This window comes from Nyctereutes procyonoides, unplaced genomic scaffold, assembly GCF_905146905.1.
Source record: "Nyctereutes procyonoides isolate TBG_1078 unplaced genomic scaffold, NYPRO_anot_genome, whole genome shotgun sequence".
NCBI classification, from domain to species: domain Eukaryota; kingdom Metazoa; phylum Chordata; class Mammalia; order Carnivora; family Canidae; genus Nyctereutes; species Nyctereutes procyonoides.
The window spans coordinates 116,055,388-116,078,435 of record NW_026575125.1 but is presented as its reverse complement, the minus strand read 5'-3'; the positions used below and the strand labels follow the sequence as shown (position 1 = coordinate 116,078,435).

General features: G+C 49.1%; 2 protein-coding genes across 3 annotated transcripts in view; both read right to left on the bottom strand.

Annotated features, from left to right (window-relative positions):
* Nucleotides 1–6,476: 6,476 nt before the first annotated feature.
* LOC129518495 (60S ribosomal protein L12-like) lies at nt 6,477–7,035 on the bottom strand. Its single transcript, XM_055338647.1, has one exon. The coding sequence runs from the start codon at nt 6,953–6,955 to the stop codon at nt 6,527–6,529; it is 429 nt and encodes a 142-aa protein (XP_055194622.1). The 5' UTR covers nt 6,956–7,035; the 3' UTR covers nt 6,477–6,526.
* Nucleotides 7,036–14,237: 7,202 nt separating this feature from the next.
* The window catches only part of MTM1 (myotubularin 1), a 96,062-nt gene continuing 87,251 nt past the window's right edge, over nt 14,238–23,048 (bottom strand). The window contains exons 14-15 of one of the 2 annotated variants that reach the window (XM_055338582.1): nt 22,668–22,844; nt 14,238–16,003 (exon numbers count right to left, since the gene is read on the bottom strand). In XM_055338582.1, coding sequence (XP_055194557.1) covers nt 15,836–16,003; nt 22,668–22,844 — 345 coding nt within the window. In that variant the 3' untranslated portion in view covers nt 14,238–15,835. The remainder of the gene's footprint in view (nt 16,004–22,667; nt 22,845–23,048) is intronic. The other variant, XM_055338583.1, reaches the window with a different exon arrangement.

Below are 23,048 nucleotides of genomic sequence, written 5' to 3'. Positions count from 1 at the left end.
GACCAAACACCTCTGCACTATGGCCGACCCAACCTGACACATAAAATGAGCCACTGCCGTGTCCGAAGGTCCTTTTGTGAAGTTGATGGTCTCAATGACACTTCGAATAAATACATTAAATGAGTGCAATTATCAATTCTTGTGCCTCTGCCAGCTGCACTCGAGAATGCCACAGATTACTTAATTGTGCTCCAAATTTATCTAGAAGGTCTCCGCCTATGCCCCAGGATCTCCACCACCCATCATTCTTCGCTATTGACATGAAATGTCCTCAGTCTTTTTTTCAAAGATTTTATTGATTTATTCATGAGAGACACAAAGAGAGAGGCAGAGATACAGGCAGAGGGAGAAGCAGGCTCCCTGCAGGGATCCCAGGACCCCGGGATCACAATCTGAGCAAAGGCAGTCGCTCAACCACTGAGCCACCCAGATGCCCCAAGATGTCCTCAGTCTTATGCCAGGTGCTCTGCAAATGCAGTGTCAAGCTCTCCTTGCCATGTAAACTGCCATCCAGAGACCCCCACTCCCAAAGCTCTGGAGACTCCGCTGGCCTCAAGCTGCCATGCATGTTTCAGAGACGTGCTTTCTGCCTCACTCAGTAAACACTTCCATAAAACACCCCCTTCAGGCAGCCACAATGAAGCAGTCAGGACAAGGTCCAGCAGATGAGATTATCACGAAATCCAAAGGGAGAGAGAAAGTCATCTTCCAAGACCAGGAAAAGAGCCAGGGCAGAGGGGGCCTGGGGGCGAAGAGGACAGAGTTTCAAGTGGGAAGGAATGATCCAGAGTGTCAGGTGGTGCCCAGACCCTGGTAAGACGGGGCTGAGAGGTGTCCCCTGGACTCAGCAGCGTGGAGATGGTGTGGAATTGATGAGAGCACTTTTGGGGGACACTTTGGAGCTGCAGGTGAGGCTTGAGAAACAGCTACCGCATGTAGCCGGCTTCTCCAGAGGCAGGATCTCTCTCTCCCTCTCTATCTGTTTGCTGAGATTTATCACGAGGAATTGGGTCACATGATTCTGGAGGCCGAGAAGCCCCAGATCTGCCAGCCACAGGCTGGCGACCCCGGAGCACCGAAGCAGAAGAGGGATGGCTCAACTCCACGGTCAGGCAGGCCCAGTTCAGTCTTAGCCTTTTTGTTCCGCTGGGGCCCTCGGTGGATTGGCCCGCAGTGGGGAGGGCACCTGCTTTGCTGAGTCCCGCCACTCAACTGCTAACCTCCTCCGCAAACACCCTCACAGGCCCCTGCAGAAATAATGTTTCAGGGGCTCCTGGGTGGCTCAGCGGTTGAGCATAAGCCTTTGGCTCAGGTCATGATCCGGGGATCCTGGGATCAAGACCCGCAGGGAGCCTGCTTCTCCCTCTGTCTGTGTCTCTGCCTCTCTCTGTGTGTCTCTCATGAATAAATAAATAAAATCTTAAAAAAACCCACATATATATGTATACAGTGGAATATTCCTCAGCCATTAGAAACGACAAATACCCACCACTTGCTTCGGCGTGGATGGACCTGGAGGGTATTATGCTGAGTGAAATGAGTCAATCGGAGAAGGACAAACATTATATGGTCTCATTCATTTGGGGAATATAAATAGTGAAAGGGTATAAAGGGGAAAGGAGAAGAAATGGGTAGGAAATATCAGAAAGGGAGACAGAACATGAAAGACTCTGGGAAACGAACTAGGGGTGTTGAAAGGGGAGGAGGGCAGGGGATGGGGGTGAATGGGTGACGGGCACTGAGGGGGACACTTGATGGGATGAGCACTGGGTGTTATGCTATATGTTGGCAAATTGAACTCCAATTAAAAAATATGTAAAAAAATAAATGAATACAAAAAAATTAAAAAACCACATGAAATAATGTTTCAGCAGATACCTGGAAATCCCGTGGTCCAGTCAAATGGATGCGTATGGTGAACCATCACAGAGGGGAAGGAAGGGAGACACCCAGTTCAGACCGGTTAGCCCCCAGACTTTTGGATCGCAGGCACCAGTGGCATGAAAAAAAAAACAAACCCAAACCCAAACCCAAGCACACTAGGGCTTTGTCCCCATCACCACCACCACCACCACCACCCGGGGAGCAACGTATGGTGGCCAAGGAGGGACTCTGATACATCACCCTCCAGCGTCTAGAGCAACTGTGAGGCCTTCCGTTGACCTGCTTGTTGGGCCGAGTTTGGAGGAGTCTTCATTCTGAACACTAACCCCCCTGTCCCCCGAGGCTGAACCACGCGGGAAGAAAAACATGTGATTTCTTTGCCACATCCAGTGGCCACGTGCCAACGCACTTAGGCTGCAGGCAGCCCTGCTCTCCAGGCCCATGGCCGATGGGGGTGCAGGAGGGCCGATGGCAAGGCTGGGCCACCTTCCATGGAGGGCTTTACCCATCTGTTTGTGGGTGATGGATTTTTGAACGCTAACGGTTTCCGTATTCAAATCCAAGCTAAAATATCAGATAGCATAGAGGGGTTACCCATTTCTCTTCCCAACTCTGAGGTGGCATGGCTAATGGGCTGGGTGCCACGAGGGGCTGACATTTACAGATGGTGAACACCGGGGAGTAGAGAGATGCGTTTCCTGAGAGGTGAGAAAGATATTCTACCGTGTTTTGCTTTGACAGGAGCCGGGGTCCTTTGGCTGGAGCCTAGCACCCCAGAACGCAGCCCCCGGGCCACGGTGATTTGGTTCCAAACAGGCCCCACCAGCCTGCACGGGGTGAATGTTGGACAAGCAATTTCTCTGCACCCCGTTTCCTCCTCTGCAAAATGAGAGACTACTCGGGCCACTACCCCTGGCAACGCAGCTCATCCTGGGCTTGTTGTGGCCATTCAGGGAATCTCCACACATGGAAAGCATTCAGGCCAGCGGATGGAGCGTTGTGAGCATGGCATAAGCGATTGCTATTTAATGGCAGCCAGAAAAACTGGTCTCTCAGTCGTCAGCGTTGGTGAAGTAGTTGTTTGTTTTTTTTTCTTTTTCTTTTTTTTTAAAAAAGATTTTATTTATATATTCATGAGAGAGACAGAGAGAGAAGCAGAGACACAGGCAGAGGGAGAAGCAGGCTCCCCGCAGGGAGCCCGATGTGGGACTCGATCCCAGGACCCTGGGATCATGCCCTGAGCTGAAGGCCAATGCGCAACCACTGAGCCACCCAGGTCCCCGTCTTATTTATATTTTCTAAGTTTCCTGAGACTCTCTTTTGAAATGATTGTGGGTATTGGCTACAAAACAGAAAAATATAAAGCTACGGATTCTGTGTTGTTTTCTCAGGGTGGTAACTATTTTCTGGACTGTTCGAACTCAGTCCTAGAACACAGGATGCTGGGCCATTACAAAGGCAGGCCGTATAAGCAGCATTCCACAATTCAACCTTCAGTTACTCCTGCGCGGCAGAGATACAAATCATCCTCATAATGATGATGTGCAACGAGTCCCGGCCTGTTTCTAATTCAGGAGATGGGCGCCCACGAAATTCTGCCCTTTTGTTCGGCCCCCTTTCCCTTTGTATGACCTTCTGGAAACAGATGCTCGGTCTCTATTGCAAAGCACCAACAGAAACCACAAGTTGTCCTGTCATGCATTCCCTGAAGAAAACACGATGACAAATGATTATGGGACCTCGTAGGCTGTACCCACCAGGGACTGATCAGGAAATTGAAACCATAGGGTCACTTGCACACAGGGAAAGTTCAGCAGGGAAAACTGCTAATGGCATTGGAGTCACAGAAGTTTGACTAATAAGTAAAGAGATGATGGCTACTGAAAACACTGTCACAGTCACTGATCCTCCCCAGAGGAGGGGACATGCCCCCCCCCACTGGAGGCCACTCCGAAAAGCACCAGCATCCATCACAAGGTGGGGGCCAGAGGGGGCCGGGGGCAAGAGCCTTTATTGAGGTTTCTAAGGGAAGGGATGGGTGAGGCAAGGCAAACAGGTTTAGGATTGGCCAGTTTGAGGAATGTCTGCCACTTCTGGGGCATCCGGGCCGTCCCCGACTGCCTGGCACCTGGCTGTGCAGTGGTTGCAGCAGGACAGGGGCCTGGAGCGTGAAAGCATTTAGCCAAAGGAGGTGGTTGGAAATAAGGGCTCTGGACTGGTTGGGTCACATTTGTAAAGCGTGCTTGCAGGACAGTTATTTAGCATCTCTGGGAGCTGACTGACCCTGGGGGTCGGCGACGCAGCATATACTGAAGCATCAGAGCACAGAAAATGAAGGGCATGCTTAGGACACGCAGGAGCCAGCACGGAGGTTGCTGCGTGCTCGGGAGCCGGGCCCTGGAGGAAGCTGGGCTTTGCAGGAGGCTAGCCAGCGAGGCTCACCGGGAAGGAGGCCCACGAGGCAGGGGAGAGGGCCACCCCTTTATTCTCCCGGTATCTCTCCAGCACCCTCTACTGACAAGGATCAACACCGTAGCAGTTGGTAAAGGAGAACTAGTTACAGAGCCCACCTCCATGATCACAGAGCAGCTAAACAGGGGTGGATTTGGAGCCGAGACAAGTCGGGTGCAAGCAGGTGCCGAGGCTCACGGACGTGGCGGGCTAGAAGACGTAGCACTGAGTACTCGGGTGTCCTCCTCTTTCCCATGCACACCCCACTTGGCTGCCTCCCGCCTACCAGAGCCTGGACCCCGCACAGCTCCTGCAGGTGCACAGGCGGGTGCTTTAAGCATCTTGTCGTCCAGACTCCCAGTCCACGGCGTTGCACAGGAAGCCGCCTCCGTCATCTGCGATGCGTTATTCCGGGGGCTTCTGTTGAAGGATGGTGGTTTTTTTTTTAATAAATTAATTTTTATTGGTGTTCCATTTACCAACATACAGAATAACACCCAGTGCTCATCCCGTCAAGTGTCCCCCTCAGTGCCCGTCACCCATTCACCCCCACCCCCCGCCCTCCTCCCCTTCCACCACCCCTAGTTCGTTTCCCAGAGTTAGGAGTCTTTATATTCTGTCTCCCTTTCTGAGATTTCCCACACATTTCTTCTCCCTTCCCTTCTATTCCCTTTCACTATTATTCATATTCCCCAAATGAATGAGAACATATAATGTTTGTCCTTCTCCGATTGACTTCCTTCACTCAGCATAATACCCTCCAGTTCCATCCACGTTGAAGCAAATGGTGGGTATTTGTCGTTTCTAATGGCTGAGGAATATTCCATTGTATACATAAACCACAAAGGACGGTGGTTTGACCAAAATGTGGGTATTGCCTGGAATGAGAGTCGCTGAACACTTTTTATAATTTAATTTTTAAAAAGATTTTATTTATTTGTGAAAGAGAGAGAGAGGCAGAGACACAGGCAGAGGGAGAAACAGGCTCCCTGCGGGGAGCCCGATGCGGGCCTTGATCCCAGGACCCCGGGATCACACCCGGAGCCGAAGGCAGATGCTCAACCGCTGAGCCACCCAGGCGCCCCATCTGAACATTTTTTGGTGAACTAGCCGCACAAAATTACTTGGATGCCTTAAAAAAAATCAACAGACTTTCTTTCTTTTTCTTTTTTTTTCTTTTGAGCAGTTTCGGGGGTAAAGGAACATCAAGTGGAGGGAGAGAGGAACAAACAGGTGGAGCAGAGGATTTTTAGGGCAGTGATGGGCACATGTGTTCATACAGTAGTCAAAACCCACAGGCTGGGGATCCCTGGGTGGCGCAGCGGTTTGGCACTTGCCTTTGGCCCAGGGCGCGATCCTGGAGACCCGGGATCGAATCCCACGTCGGGCTCCCGGTGCATGGAGCCTGCTTCTCCCTCTGCCTGTGTCTCTGCCTCTCTCTCTCTCACTGTGTGCCTATCATAAATAAATTAAAAAAATTAAAAAAAAATTAAAAAAAAAAAACCCACAGGCTGTCCGACATGGAGGATACGCCCTAGGATAAACGATAGAATTTATTGTTTGTGGTGACATGTCAGTGGTGGCTCATCAGTGGGTGGGCAGTGACAGGTACCCAGGAACCCACTGTACTTCCCACCCGGTTTGCCTATCAGCCTGATGAGATCACATATCATCAGATACGTGTTTTGCAAATATTTTCTCCCACTCTGTGCCTTGTCTTCTCATTCTCTTAACAGTGTGTTTCACAGAGCAGATGTTTTGAATCAGAACGTGGTCCATCATGTCAATTTTTCCTCTTTCATGGGTTGTGCTTTTGGTGTTTGTATCTAAGCACTGATGATTGCTAAACTCAAAGTCGCTTTGATCTTATTTCTTTAAAGATAATACACATAGTAGTCTTGTAACCTGCATCCAGTGGTGTGCTGGTAAAGTTGTCATTATCAGCTCTCTGAAATTAAAAAACAAAAACAAAAATGGGTGCTGGGGTGGCTCAGGGCGTGATCCTGGGGTCCTGGGATCAAGTTCCGTATTGGGCTCCCTGCAGGGAGCCTGCTTCTCCCTCTGCCTGTGTCTCTACCTCTCTCTCTGTGTCTCTCATGAGTAAATAAATAACATCTTTAAAAAAAATAAAAATAATATAATTTTTTTTTGGTTGTCAAATGATCCTTTATTGAAATATTTTCCTTTGTAGTTAACTCGCTGGGCACTCCACTGCACCACTATTGATGTCATCTATGATGTCATGAGGGTGACGGCCATCAACATTGTAGCCCACAGACTGGGCAGTCCCCAGGATCTCTTTAATGGTTCCAGAAAGTTCTCCGGCTAAAGATCGATGTCGCATCTGTCGGGCAATATTGACAATCTCATCAAAAGTGATATTTCCACTGTGCTTAATGTTTTTCTGCTTCTTTCTGTCTCTTGGTGGTTCCTTGAGGGCTTTGATAATCAGGGCAGAGGCAGAAGGTACCACTTCAATCTGGATGTCATCACCAACCTTTTTTGGAGACAGACCCAGCGGGCCGATCTTCGGGGCCAGGGCAGACGTGGCACCGACCTCGCCACCGGTGCACCTCAGGTACACGACTTTGATCTCGTTGGGGTCGAACTTAGGCAGCATGGTGGAGGCAGCTGGTGTCGGATGAACCCGGATTCGGGACGACCGAAGACAGTTGCACCTTTGCCTCCTCCGAGCCTAAAGCCAAAAGCAATATAAAAAATTTTAAAACCACCCTGATTTGTAGCATCTGCTGACTTCTGTGGTCTAAATCCTTCTACCCTGGCCAGCTGCAGACCATCCTGTTGACATTCCTGAATACTGAGTAGCTCATGAGCCCGTACAAGTCCTCTCCTGGTCTGTCCTTTCTGTTGGTTTCCCCTGAGGGTATCTTTGCTTTTTTTTTTTTTTTTTAAACTGTGAAGGGTTCATTTTCTTCGGAAAATCCTCTGAGAATTCCCAGAGGCCAAGGAGGAAGAGGGCCTCTTCTGGAGAGTATTGCATTTGCTGCTGTCAAGCACGTGGGGGCGCCACCAGACTGGTGCCTGGGATTTGTCACCGCTCAGTGGTGAAGTCAATTAGGACTACGTAGTCCAGAGCCCGCTTCTCAGGCGCGTTTTCATCTTCCTCCTCCTCTGCTCTGGGCCATTTTGAATTTGCTTACAGCCCTCTGATATTACAGACGTTGCTGAAGGAAACGGAATTAAGCAGGCATGATCCGCCCCGCCCCCCCCTTGGGGGGCTCTATCCTTGTATTCCTTTCCTACCGGTGCTAGAACACATTGTTAACAAATTGATCGACCTTAACGATGTACGTACATCTATTCCCATGAAGTTCTGTAGGTGAGAAGCCTGACACGGGTCTCACTGGACAAAATCGACCTGTCAGTGTGGTTGTGTCCCTTCCGCAGGCTCTGGGGGACACTCCATGTCCTCACCTTTTCCAGCCTCCAGAGGCCACCACATTCCTTGGCTCCCGGCCCCTTCCTCCACCTCTAAAGCCAGTGATGGCGAGAAGGGCCCTCTTCCAATTTTAAGGATGCCTGTGATCACATTGGACACCCATCCCCCACCCCCGGTATTCCAGCGTGATCTACCCGTCCCAAGGCCAGCTCGTTAGCCCCCTTCGTTCTAGCTGCAACCTGAGCTTCCCTTCTCTAGGGCACCTCACGTAGTATCTGTTTCTGGAGATTAGGACGTGGACATCTTTGGGGAGCCACAATCCTGTTCCCACATCCCTCCAAAAACATTGTCTTATCTGTACCCACAGTATTCCCCTGCTGCTGAGAAACAGAAGTCCCTTCTGTTGTTCCAGGCAGACCCCTCTCTGCCTGTATCCTGGGGCTCATGCCCGCTCTGGGGCCTTGTTCTTTCATGAATCTCTAGCTCTGCACCAACTCCATCCTCCCCATGGGTGATACACTGGTCTCTTCCTTCAAAAAGCACATTCTTGGGGCACTTGGGGGGCTCAGTGGGTTGAGTACCTGCCTTGAGCTCAGGTCATGATCCTGGGGTCCTGGGATCGAGTCCCGTATCAGGCTCCCTGCTCGGCAGGGAGTCTGCTTCTCCCTCTCCCTCTGCCTGCCACTCCCCCTGCTTGTGCGCTCTCTCGCTCTCTCTCAAATAAATTAAATCCTTAAAAAAAGAAAAGCATATTCTCCTGGTCCAGTCTCCCAATAGCTATGATCCAATCTCTTTTCTTTCTTTAGAGTCAACTCTCCAGAAAGAACAGCATGGCCTTGTCCATCCTTCCTTCTCTGATTCATGCATTCAGATTAATATTTATTGTGTGCCTACTACGTGCCAGGGGCCCTGTTGAGTGATTCTATCCCCATATCTGTGTTTCTGTCCGACGTCTTTTGTGACCTTCAGGCCTTTATCCCCATCCGTGTCCGTGTGCTGAGTGCCTCAGCACTGCCCCGATGTGCTCCTCTACTTATCTGGATTCCCGGCCCACTCTCCATGTCTGGTCAACTACCAGGTCCTCAAACCAGCCTGTCCCCAGTCTTGCCACCCTGCCACCCACCACTGGCTGCCACAGTGGTTCATGTTTTATCATGTCCCTTCCCTGCCCCAGGGGACTCCCTCAGTGGCTCCTATGGCATAGAGAAGGAAGTACCAGTTCTTTTTTGAAAGACTTTATTTGAGAGAGAGAGAGAGAGCGCGCACAACGGGAGGGGCAGAGGGAGAGGGGGGAAGCAGACTCCCCATTGAGCAGGGAGCCCGACCTGGGACTTAATCCCAGGAACTCAGGATCATGACCTGAGCCGAAGGCAGACGCTTTACCGACTGAGCCACCCAGGCACCCCAGAAAATACCAGTCCATTAACCAGCCCCCATGGACACATCAGTCATCTTCTCCCAGCCCCATGCCCTTCATGATCTAGGAACACCAGCTTTCTCTGGGTCCTGTACACACTGCATCACGTTTAAAGTGCCGGATGCTTCTGTTGGCACCATTCCCTTCCATGGTGACGATTTCTTGGCTTCTCTTTGTTGTTTTACCATGTATCCACGCCCGAACAAGGGTTTTCTTTGGTCTCGAACTTATGTGAATGGAACAATATCATGTATGTTCTTTGGAATTTGGCTTCTTTCGATCAACACGCTTAGGAGTCATCGTTGTGTGTAGCTGTAGTCCGATCACCCACCCTGGGTGTGTAGAATTCCATTGTGCAAATGTGCCGCAATTCATCCGTTCTGCTGTACGTGGCTATTTGAAGTGTTTCTAGTTTTTTTTTTTTGGTGGGGGGGGTGCATTAGAGACAATGCTGTTATGAATATTCTTGTACGTGTCTTTTGGCGCATAGAGGTTCTCATTTATCTTTTTTTTAATAAATTAATTTTTATTGGTGTTCAATTTACCAACATACAAAATAACACCCAGTGCTCATCCCGTCAAGTGCCCCCCTCAGTGCCCGTCACCCATTCACCCCCACCCCCCACCATCCTCCCCTTCCACCAACCCTAGTTCATTTCCCAGAGTCAGAAGTCTTTATGTTCTGTCTCCCTTTCTGATATTTCCCACACATTTCTTCTCCCTTCCCTTATATTCCCCTTCACTATTTTTTATATTCCCCAAATGAATGAGAACATACACTGTTTGTCCTTCTCCGATTGACTCATTTCACTCAGCATAATACCCTCCAGTTCCATCCACGTCGCAGCAAATGGTGGGTATTTGTCGTTTCTAATGGCTGAGGAATATTCCATTGTATACATAGACCACAGCTTCCTTATCCATTCATCTTTCGATGGGCACCGAGGCTCCTTCCACAGTTTGGCTATTGTGGACATTGCTGCTAGAAACATCGGGGTGCAGGTGTCCCGGCGTTTCACTGCATCTGTATCTTTGGGGTAAATCCCCAACAGTTCAATTGCTGGGTCGTAGGGCAGGTCTATTTTTAACTCTTTGAGGAACCTCCACACAGTTTTCCAGAGTGGCTGCACCAGTTCACATTCCCACCAACAGTGTAAGAGGGTTCCCTTTTCTCCACATCCTCTCCAACATTTGTGGTTTCCTGCCTTGTTAATTTTCCCCATTCTCACTGGTGTGAGGTGGGATCTCACTGTGGTTTTGATTTGTATTTCCCTGATGGCAAGTGATGCGGAGCATTTTCTCATGTGCCTGTTGGCCATGTCTATGTCTTCCTCTGTGAGATTTCTGTTCCATGTCTTTTGCCCATTTCAGGATTGGATTGTTTGTTTCTTTGGTGTTGAGTTTAATAAGTTCTTTATAGATTTTGGAAACTAGCCCTTTATCTGAGGTTCTCATTTCTCAAGAGCATCTACCTACCCAAGAGGGGAAATGCAATGTCACAGGGTAGGCACCAACCTTCCCGGGCGAGGCCAACAGGTCCTTAAGGCGGTGGTGGAGAACTCCTGTCGGCTCACAACCTTTTCGATGCTTGCGATTGCCAGACTTTTCAACAGTTTTGCCAATCTGTGGGTGCAGGAAAGTGTGGCGCTGTGGTTTGAGTGCTCATTTCCCTGGAGACATGTGACGGAGCCCTGACAGCATTCCCGAGAAGCTCCTCCATGGCCTCCCATCCTGGCCCCAAAGCCCTCCATCTGCCTTTGCCAGAGCAAGCGGCACGGTGCGTGGGATTTGGCAGTTAAGTGAGCTGTCTTCCCTCTAGGCCACTTGAAGGAGGCCATCGTTTTACTCATTTCTGTTTCCGAATAAAACCCAGATGGCCCAGGTCTGGGTCATAGTAGACAGGCTTTGTTCAAGTGACCTGACTTTAGAAAAGCTACTTCTGGCTCTCAGCCTTCATCTCATCTATAAAATGACAAAAAAAAAAATAAATAAATAATAAATAAATAAATAAAAATAAAAAATAAAAAAATAAAACAAAACCCAAACAAACAAAAATATCAATTTTAAAAGGTTGTGGGGATGCTGGATAGTATAGTGTTTGGTACATACACCCTAGTAAATGGCTCCCTTGCCTCCATGTAGGGACCAAGGGAATTGAAAGCACACGGTCTGGCTCTGGGTAGATGCAAGGATAGAAAGGAAGGGGCGGGGGGTGGGGAGGGGACCCAGAGGCAACTGTAAGTCTAGATTTTGTCTGAGAGGTCACAAAACAGGACTGAGCTGGCCTTTACCTAACGTAAAGCTGGTAATGGGAGAGCCCAGCGGTGTCCTGGCCTCCACCATCTGAAGTTTAAAGGGGCTGGGCTGCAGTAGGTGTTATAATGCCCGTCCCCCAAGATGTCCACATCCTAATCTCTGGAACCTGGGAATCCAGTACCTTCCACAGCAACGGGGCACTAAGGTCCCGGAGGGACGAAGGTGGTCAGCTGGCCCTGAGATGGGGGTGGGCCTAGGCTGTCCAGGTGGGCTCCGCATAACTGCCAGGGGCCTTTCAGTGTCACTGAGGGAGGCAAAAAGTCAGAGCCCAGACATTTGAAGAGGCTCTGCTGCTGGCTTTGGAGACAGGGGAAGGGGTCACGGTCAGGGGAGGCAGGCAGCCTCTAGGAGCTGGAAAAGGAAAAGGACTCTCCCCTGGGGCTTCCAGAAGGAACACAGCCCTGCCGATACCTTGACTGCAGGCCAGCGAGACCCATTTCAGACTTCTGACCTCTAGAACTGTAAGAACACAAATGCCTTGTGGGAGAACCAATCACCACTGAGTTTGTGGTGATTTCGTGCAGCAGAAACAGGAAACTAGTGGGTGAGGCGAGTGTTGTGTTGTGCCATAGATCTTGTACCTGCACGAGTAATTAAAGTGCATTTTCTGGGAAGGGTCGTGTGAGTAGTCAGGGACCTTCCCTTCGAGAAGGTGAGGCCCATACCCTAGCTGAACAGATGGCACACTGAGGCCTCCAGATCCATCACGCCTGGGAGCTGGGAGGGTCTCACACCTTCCAGCCAAGAAGCAGTCCGGGAGCTGAGACTGGAGCCCAGGTCTCCATGCATCCCCACTAACACAAATTTGTGTGATCAAGCCCCTGAAACGAGGTGAACAACTTTTTTCTTTTTTCTTTTCTTTTTTTTTTTTTTTGGTAATTTATGAGGAAGGCACTGGGAAACGCGATCAATCTCCGGAGCACAGGAGTCTTACCAGCTGGAAATGAATAAGTCATGTTGTCCAAAGCCACTGGAAAACGAACTGTGAGGACCTGTCATGTGTAGCTCCCTGACGTGGTTAAGTACGTTACCACCTTCTCGAAGGACTAATCCATATCTGAATCCAAGCCTCATAAGGAAACGAGGATGCTTCTTTGCTTTGCCGATCTTTCATCATCCAAATACATTCAATACAGACGACTTTGCTAATAATTCCTTAATTAAGTGATACAGCCGCCAAGAGATGTGGGAGGATTAGAATCAAGTATTGGTATTCCAGCATCGTGCTGTTAAAAAAAAAAGTGATTCTGTGAACCTCAAATGACTCGATTGCAAGCTATTTCAACCATGACATTTTTCTGCGAACGTGCTAATCCTCCTTGTCTGTGGGATGCACATGGCATACATTTCTTATTTGCTTTGGGGGTCCCCTGTGCTTCTGCTGTGATGGCCACGTCCTCCAGACAGATGTAGATACTGTGTGAAAAATTCTTGTATTTAAGACCGTTCCCTATAGTCTTCCTTTTGCCCTAATGCCCCAAATGCCACAAGAGCTGCCCGAAGCACTGACACTACCAATCTGCGTTCTGTAGAGGGGGCTGCAGGTGATGAGCTACTCAGCTTATTTTCAGAGTTTTGAGGTATTATTCCTGCCCCCAAAGCAGAAGGATAAGCTTCGGTGCATTATCAAAAGTAGATCAGAAAATGCTAGGACCATATTTTGGAAAAAGTACTGTATCATCAAATATATCTGTGATTCCAAATTATTTGAAGGGCTGTCCCAGGAAGAGAGATTGTTGTAGGTCATCCCTGAAGGCAGAGCTAAGGCTAGTCACTGGGAACTCGAGCGAGGTAGAGTTCAGCATAACACCTGTGCGCATCTGTTTGGATGCCGTGGGACTTCAGGCATGGCAGTGTCGCCCTGGAGTCCCGATGCTCTCCTGCGTTGGAAAACAGGGATAACAGAATGCCACGTAGCCCATGAGGCTGTAGTGAGCACTCAACGTGGTGACGTCTGGGGGAGAACCTTTGCAGAGTAAGTCAAATACTCAGAGTTCTAAAAAAAAAAAAAAAAAAAAAAAAAAAAAAAAAAAAAACCACTTAATTTTTTAAGAGTCCTCTTCAGACTTTTAAAAAATGATTAATTTCAGTTTGCTGCTACAACTATTTAGCATTCTTTTTTAGATTTTATTTATTTATTCATGAGACACACAGAGAGAGGCCAGAAACACAGGCAGAGGGAGAAGCAGGCTCCTCGCTGGGAGCCCGATGTGGGACTCGATCCTGGGTCCCAGGGATCAAGACCTGAGCCGAAGGCATATGCTCAACCACTGAGCCACCCGGGGGTCCCCTATTTAGCATTCTTAGAATGCACATCATTTCTAATTGGCTGGAGGATCTGAAGACAATTTTTAATTCTTACCGTAAGAGACACCGAGGATGACTTCCTTCCGCCAACGTCTTACCCTCCCTTAACATCAGTCACTGTGTTCCACATCCGGAGTCTGAAGTCTTGTGTCTATGCACACCTGGCTCTTTTGTGGAAGCTCTCTGGACTTTAATAAAGACAGCTGAATGAGGGTGGGGGGCTGGGGGGGCTGGGTGACGGGCACTGAGGAGGGCACTTGATGGGATGAGCACTGGGTGTCATACTATATGTTGGCAAATGGAATTTAAATAAAACATTAAAAAAATTAAGACAGTTGAGGCCCCTAAAAAAAACCACCGCTAATACACTGAAAAGCACCAAATCGTTGCAATTTTGGGAGAGTCCTGCAAGGCCACTAGTAAGACCAAGAACATGTGAAGAGGAGCCAGGAAAAGACACACAGACACACGCAGCTACAGGCCTGAAAACAGAGTGCTATTTTAGTTAATACATTTATTACAGCAGGTCTTTAGTCATTATTGTCATGAAAACCTTTTCATGATATTTCACAAAATCCCTTAAGCTATTAGTATTAGCTTTTTTCTTTTTTATGGAGTGACACTTTGTTAATTTATGAAATATTTACAGCGTTTACAAAAAGCAAGAGAATGTCTAATAAAATTTCTTATACATACAAAATTTATACATGATACTACTGTATTTGAGATGTCTTATTTGGTAGACCAATCAAGCTATGACAGAAAATAATTTACAAAGATATATTTAATCTCTCTTAATTCATTGAAAACAAAACCATATTAGCTATAAATAGTCCTTTACAATTCACTGTAAAACATTAATTGTTTTAACTGTAGCCTTAACTTTTACAAATATACTTAATTAGTTCAGATATCAAATAGAACTGCATTTGAAATTTCATTCATTATTATTACTACTATAGTCTACAACAACAAAAAACCCCAAAAAACCTGAAAAAGCAAACTGCCGGGTACACTTCAAGTAAAAATTTGTAGAACCAGTTTAATGCACGCTTGGGGGGAGGGGCATCCAACACCGTGTCAACTGAGATACAATACTTTCAAGAATATCCTCAACAAATGTACATCTGTGGCTTTTGTTTCAAAGAATGATGCTCTAGCAACAGCCCATGCGTCCAAGATGGTCAACCCTACACTTTGGCAGATAAGCTGGTCAGACTAGAGAGACGTTTGCGAAAACATTCACTTTAAGCAGCATAATGCCCCCGACATCCTCAAACAGTGCTAGAAGGGGTTTCCCACAACCTGGAAATGGGTCAGAATTTGAGGCAAGCTCGTGGGACAACTCAGAAAAAACAGAACTGGCAAAAAGTTAAATAAAAAAAAAAAATCAAATCGTATCTGACTGGGCCACATCGGTGTAATATAAAAATATGCTCCTCTTGAAAATTAGGGGGAAACACGTCGTCTTCCAAAATTTCAAAATAATGAAAACCTCATCTACACGGCCATTTCTCTTGAAGTCACCACTTAACGATGGTATGTATAGTTTGGCAATTATTTAAACACCTTGCTTTTGGATGATGCCTCAGAAGACGAGCCCGATTTGGTTTTGGCAATCACATCTTTCACATTTGGGTTCGTTTCCGATAATCCAAAGCAACGACTATAAGCAGCCTAAAGAAGATCCAGTTCACAAACATATTTTTCCCCCTTGAGTTACCAACGGTGTCGTTCCGATGAAGCCCACAAAATACATATTGTACACACAGCTATTTCGAAAGAGCTCAATTAAATTTCAATTGTATCTTTCAGAACCGGTTCTGGAAAGCTGTCAGGATTTTCCAAAACCCCACCTTGGCTCCTTTCTTCCGATTGCCCTGTAGACACTAGTTTTCTTGTAATATGTTTTCTAGAAGGCACATATTCAAGAGTTTAAGATTACGTTAGTTCAAGTTCTACACGGAGGCAAAGGTTTTAATCTACTCTGTACAGAGGCCCCAAGTGAGGGTGGGCTCTCTCCTTTCTTCGGGGTCCTCGCTGGCCCCGGGGACCCCGGCTCAGAAGTGTGTGCGCACGTGCGGCATCATCTGCGAGGGCCCGGCCGGCGAGGTCGAGGGGTCGGGCAGCTTGGCCGAGCTGGCGAGCTGCAGCTCCTCGAGCCGCTGTATGTATTCGTCACGCAAGGCCAACAGCTCCACGTACCGCTGCTCCACTGGGTTGGGCTGCTGGAAAGAAGCGCACATGGGCATTAGGGCTTGTCCCCACGGCCACCGGCCCACCAAACCCTGCTGCTGACCCTGACCACACACATGTCCAAGATGTACTAAGGCCCCTGGGGGTGAAACCACGCCTGGCGCTTCGCCACCAAGAAATACGCCCTTGTACACACTGCCTGGCACAGGCCTCACCATCATTTATTTTTTAGACATTTTATGTATTTACTCATGAGAGACGCAGAGAGAGAGGCAGACACACAGGCAGAGCGAGAAGCAGGCTCCCCCCGAGGAGCCTGATGTGGGACTCGATCCTGGATCCTGGGATCACACCCTGAGCCGAAGGCAGGTGCTCAACTGCTGAGCCACCCAGATGTCCCCTCTCACCATCATTTTTTTTAAGGCTTGCCAACCCAGACACACCTCCGGTCTCCTGCATCCCTATATCCCTCACCCTCATCCCCAGGCCCCCTGCCCTCTTGGGTGCCCAGGGGCAACCACTCTTCTCAAGGTTGCGTGTGGCCCTCTTTCCCGGGCACACTTCTGCTCCTTTTCCTGTCCGTGGGTATCTAGACATGAGATGCGCTCTGAGTTTCGTTCTTGCGCAAGTTGGCGTCATTGGCGCTCCTCTGCATCTATCAACTAGCTTTCTGGCCCGTGCTTCCGAGTGCGAGCCCCGTGGAGTGCCACTGAACGAGTACGGCACAGGTGAGGTCCCCACACCCGCGGTGACAGGTGAGCAGTGATGCCCGCTGTTCCCCGCGCCACGTTGCCCGGTCCTTGGACACAGGTCCTCCTCGCGCACATCTGTGAATGTTCCTGGACAGCACTTTCCAGGGGCTGGGGGGTGGGGGTGGGGGTGGGTCTCTTCGGCTTTATCACATGCTGCCCAACTGTCCTCTGAGGCGGCGGGTACGACCTCATACTCCCACTAGTGACACCTGTGCCTCTGCATCCTCAGCAGCGCTTGGGAGCGCAAGGGCAATTTTTTTCCTTTTTCTGCCCAATCCAGTGGGTCTCTGGTGCGTCTCGGGGGTCTCGGTTGGCCCCATCCTGCTCCAGCACCCGTGCACATGCGATTGCCCACAGGAGCTCGGAGCTGAGAGCGCAGCTCCAGAGCCCGTCAGCCTCGCTGTGAATCGCGGGCCTGCCTCTCACCTGCCCTATGATGTAAGTCGGGTGCCTCGGTTTCCCTACCAGTCCAATGGGGAGAAAATGGCCCAGACCTCCTGGGGTTGCTGTGAGAGTGAGGTTGGCCAATACTGCCCACGTCCTTCGTGGATGACTAGGGGTCTTGGGGCCGTACAGAGCTTAGATGTCACGCTGCAGAGCAATTCTCTGCAGCAGGTGAACTTTTTATTTTTTATTTTTTTTTTAAAGATTTTATTTATTCGAGGGGGGGGGGGCAGAGACACAGGCAGAGGGAGAAGCAGGCCCCATGCAGGGAGCCTGACATGGGACTCGATCCTGGGTCTCCAGGATCAGGCCCTGGGCTCAAGGCAGCGCTAAACCGCTGAGCCACCCGGGCTGCCCAGGTGAACTTTTAAAATCTTTGCACTGATGTATAAGTTACAGGCTGGCATGTGTACAAATATGAAGATGTGGGACGCCTGGGGTGGCTCAGTGGTTGAGCGTCTGCCTTTGGCTCAGGGCGTGACCCCGGGGTCCTGGGATCGAGTCCCACACAGGGCTCCCTGCATGGAGCCTGCTTCTCCCTCTCCCTGTGTCTCTGCCTCTCTCTGTGTCTCTCATGAATAAACAAACAAAATCTGAAAATGTTCGGCTCCGTGAGCCTTTACACAGATGTGCACAACTGTGATCACACGCCTCAGGCCAAGATACACGATAGGACGGCCTCCGGAAGACTCCGTCACCGGTGTGTTTTGAGGTGAGCAAAGGCAAGCTCCTAGAAAGCTGGAGCAGTATATGAGGACATGAAGAAAAAGGTCAAGAGCCTAGAGAAGTGCACTCCATCAGCGCTAGTGGCTTCTGGAACCAGCCCGACTTCCACTGCGTTAGGCTGAAGCACCAACAACGGACGCTGTGACAACAGTGCGGTGACAAGCAGGCTGCACCCCGGCCCTGGTCTGTGACGTGGAGCAGAGGCGGCCACAGGAGCCCCGGGTTCCAGACTGCAGATGAGCTGCCCCGACAAGTGAACACAAGGTGGCCACAGAAATGTACTTTCTCACAGCTCCTGGGGCTGGAGCCTGCAATCGGGCTCCCTCTGGAAGCCCCAGGGGCGGCTCCTTCCTTGCCTCTTCCAGCTTTGGGTGGCTCCAGGTTCCCTGGCTCGGGGCTGCGTCCCTCCCACCTGTGCTTCCACACGGCCGTCACCCCGTGCCTGTGGTTCAAATCTCCGTTTCTTCTTAGAAGGACACCTGTCACGCAATGTAGGGCCCGCACCAAACCCAGGAGGATGGCATCCTCAGGTCTTTAACTTAGTAACACCTCTAAAGACCCTTTTCCCAAGTAAGGTCATGTTCCCAGGTTCGGAGTAGACACAGTGTTCGGGGGAGACCATTCTACCTGGCACGGGCTGCCAACGAGTGGTGGACAGAGGCCAGGTAAAATGCCACAGACATGTGACTGTGCCCGTGCTTCTAGTGGCGCTGGTGTTTCCTTTTCTTTTTCAGGTTTTATTTTGAAGTCATCTCTACGTCCAACATAGGGCTTGGACTCACAACCCTGAGGCCAAGAGTTGCACACTCTACTGTCTGAGCCCGCCAGGTGCGCACACTGGTGTTTCCATTAGGGCTCTGGTTACACAGGTCCACAGGGTGGGAGAGGTCTCCTCCTTCCTCCTAACCCCGTTCTTCCAGTAAAGCCCTGTTTCTTTACTGTCACTGCAGAATGAGAGGTTTCTCAGAAAGGCACAGGTGGCATTAGAACAGGAACGTCACAGCCAGAAGGTGCTGTGCGCCACCTGCTAATGTCTTTTGTCCATTTTTCTCTGTGTATTCAGCCGAGGACAGACACTGTTCTGGGCGCCTGGGATCCCTCAGTGAACGATGGAGGCCCAAGTCCCCATTCTTATGGCCTTTTTTCCTTCCAGCAGAGGGAGACACACAAATGAAGGCTACCACAAGTCTGAGTCACAGCGGGTGTTCAAGGGCGAGGAACACTACGGAAAAGCGGAGCGAGGTAAGAGGGGCAGGACTGGCGGGACGCTACGCCAGGCCTCGGAAGCCACTGCATGGACTTCGGCTTTGGTGCTGGGCGAGGTGAGCAGCTCCCAGGATGGTTCTGAGTGGAGGGGCGGCGGGATCTGGCACGTGCTTTACAAGGACTGCTCCGGCTACCATTTGACATGGACCAGACGGAAACAAAGGTGGAACCGGGGAGTCCAGCTAGAAGTCTAGGCAGCACCACACAGCCTGCATCGGGCCAGCAGCTGGGGAGCAAGGGGGTTCCTGGTATGAGGGGTCTGGAGTCATACGGGTTTTGAAGGCCGAGTCCAGCAGGCTCTGCCGACTGGAGAAGGGGTGCAAGAAAGAAGGGAGTGGAGGCGGGCAGGCTCCCTGGTTTCTGGCCGCAGTGACTAGGGTGGAGTTGCCAAGAACCGAAATGGGGAGGACGGCAGCAGGAACGGGTTCTGGGGGACCAGGAGCTCCATTTTCGACATGTCCACTTCGATCTGCTGTGCTGGGACCGTTCATGATCGCCGGTCGGTCCTCTCCCCTGTGCCTCACCTGCCAGGGCTCCCCACCTGCTTCTGGGCTCGACCCTCCCAAGGAGCAGGGCAAGTTCTTCCTCGACGTTCGCCTTCCTCGACAATTGCCGTGGCTATTTTTAATACTTCCCTTTCTGCAGACGCCTATTAGAATCAGTCTGTTACCGTGCCAGCAAGTACGTTTAGACAAGAAAAAGGAACCAGAGGTACAAAAACCATCTTTTGCAGGTGACAAGGCTGTATAATTAGAAGAGTCATGAGTGTAGACGAAAGAGGACTTGAAATAAAGAGAATTCAGTCTAGTGATGGGCACAAACTATCCAGAAGGCAAGAGCCTACAGACAAACACAGACCTTTCAGGGGAGACCAGGAAAGCGTCCCAGAGACAAAAAATCTCGGGAAATGAAGTTTAAAGTCAAGTGGCTGTAAGCACTTCAGCCCGGCCGCTCGCTCGGGACTGACGTGACGTGGAGCTCAGCACGGCATACCCGACAGGCCACGAGCTGGCTGTGGAACTATCTCGGCCCTCACATGGGTTTTAGAGTCTCACTCCTTTTGGAGTTCCCATCAGAGATGACCCGAGCGCCACCGGGTCAGCCTGTTCGCAGCTGACTGTCCCTGTTCTCATCCTCTGGCGATCGCTGCGCGAAGATGTGAGCTTGCCAGCGCAGGCCTGGTTAACGGCGACGGGGGTGCGCTCCCCAAGGCCCCACTGGGGCTCTTAACAGGCCTCACTGGCCACTCCTGCTTCCGGTGTGAGCCATCCCCGCGTGTTCATGCCCGTACCAAGTTGGCTGACTGATAGCTCTTCAAATGCAAGCATTGCTCTTTCCGTCAACTCCGCTGAGTTTCTGTGCTGGGGCAACGGTTGGTGGTTCTCGCTTTGAAAAAGCACGGTAGCCCCGGCTTCTTCGAGGCTAGAGCTCATTAGAGGGACGGGCTCTATCTGCTTTTGTATCTTTTAGCACTGCTGGTGTACTGTGGTGCTGTGACTGCTACCGGCACCCGGTAATTGTATACCAGCTGGGCCGCACAACTGAACCACAATTTCACTTTTAAGTAGTTAAGTATATTCCTTTAGGTTTACATTTTATAATTCAAAAAGTCCTCCATGATCCGATTTAAATCTATTTCTGTATGAAATAATGTTCCACAGGAGCTCTGCAAGGAAATGTAATGCATTCAATTCACACTTCCATTGTGACATTTCTCCCCGAGCACTATCATCGCCGGCTTCTGTTCCTGGGCGCCCCCGTCAGCCTGGGAGCTCCTGGGGCCAGAGATGACCTCTTCCTAAACTCTGTGCCTTCCCCCGACACCCCTCCCCCTCAAGAAACACAAAGAGATGTGTAGGACCCTCCACGTTCAGAAAATCCATATAGAAAGGGTAAGTGACTTTCTTTTTTGAGTAAATTTCACAGATCATAATACAGACCAATTACTGTCTCAAAATAGAAACCTCTATCAAAAAAAATGTGTGTTCCTATCTGGCCCAGTTCCATTTTGCTAAGCTCTATGAAAATAAAGGGGTAGATACAGGGTAGTAAGTTATTCTAATGATGTTTCTTCCTACTTGACTTGTCACAAAATTTTTACCTTTATATGCTCAGAAATGAATTGCTCTAAATTCAGAATTTCTCCAGGTACAAATGGACGAGGGGAGATTAGAGAATCTGTACAGAAATTGTTGATACTTTCTGATTACTAATTTTTTTTTTCAGAAAGGCCACGGCAAACACGGGAGAGGCTCAATTTCTAGGAGACGGTGCACATCTATATGATATTTTTTAATTAGAAAAGGAACATGTCCCCTGTAACAGCAGTTAGGGCCCTGGCAAAGTTCCCATTTCCTCTTGACTTGATATTCCAAGTGCTGGAACTACCGCTAAATAAATTCCCTCACTGTGCTTCTCAAATCCCAAACCAAACAAGTGAGTGTTCTCAAGCCCTGGAATCTGTCACTTGCCGAGAGATTACACATTTCCACCATTACTGAGTCGCAGAAGCCTTTCATGCGAGCAGCAGAGACCTTGAAACGAGAGTGCCAGCTTGAAGCGGGCATTCCCCAATGGGAAGAGGGGGGCAGAGCCTGGCGTGCGGCCAGCTGCCTGAGTGGGATAAACAATCTAAGAGACAGACTGCAGCGCCCGGGCCCTGCTGCTGCCCTGCGATTTCCAGCGGGATTAAAGCTGGTGCTTCCGCAAGACTGGCCTGTGAGAACAGGTAGTCGACCATCCGAACCACAGGAAAATGTGCAAACCTTCACAAAAGGGCAATCACAAATACTGAATGTTTAAACTGGAGGTACTTCCGAGCCCTTACAAATGGGCTGCATTTTTCTTCTGATTTTGGAGGGAGAATGTGGTGAGAATGGAAAGCCCGAGTGTGTCTTCAACAAAATGTGGAGTCTCTCGCTTCAAAATTCATCGTTTCTCTTTCTCATTGATAAATGGCCCATCGAATGCACTGTCCACTGACAGATCAAGCATCTTTATTTTAGAAGCCAGGACTCTCAGTGAAAGGCACTACGCTGATGTTAGCTGATCTGGTACATATGCCTGACGCAGACAGAAGAGAATGTTTTGTTTCCTTGAAGGGTCATCTAAGTCTACTCACTGGAAGGGATTTTATTATGATGTACGACAACGTCCACTAATTGAAGGAAATCCCTGGCCATCAAAACTCAAAAAAAATTTTTTTCCAGAGCTTCAAATCAGTTTACATTTTAGTAAAAAGATAAAAAAGATGATTATATATATGTATGTATGTATGTATATTATTTATAAAACTATAAGTTTAACACCAATCAAAATAAGTGGGTTAGTAATCAAAAACAATTTTTAATTAAAGTCACATTTGAAATCTAGTGTAAGTTTCTTAGTCCATCTTCCCCTTCATAATATTATTTAAAAAAAAAAAACCAAACCACTACCAAGTAGCATTGTCTAAATCCAGAAGTCACCAACAGACATCGCTGCCACTGAACATGGTCACTTCACTTACTTGTTGCTTGATCCTGGGGTTCCATCTGATGTAGTAATTCACCCAAAGTTCCAAGTGACGCATACTGGCAACTGGATATAAAACTCGATTGATTTCTTTAGTATAGAAGGGATTTTTGAATTTGTCCTTATTACTGTTTATCAGTGACCATAAAGATACTGTTCGTTCCGTCACTTTCTGGAGAGAAAGAGAGAGAGTAAAGCCTAAGTACAAACACACAAGCACACAAACCATTTTTCAGCCTGTGGCAATACAGTTGAGCCTCAACTTGAATCACACATTTACATTATCCCCATAATAGTTCAAAAAGCCTCATGGGCCAGTGAGTGTTTAGCAGCCACTTACTGGTATTTGCATAGATAATGGTCTAGCTTGAGAGCT

Coding starts and splice junctions, on each gene's coding strand:
- LOC129518495 (XM_055338647.1), bottom strand. CDS start 6,955: ATGCTGCCTAAGTTCGACCCCAACGAGATCAAAGTCGTGTACCTGAGG.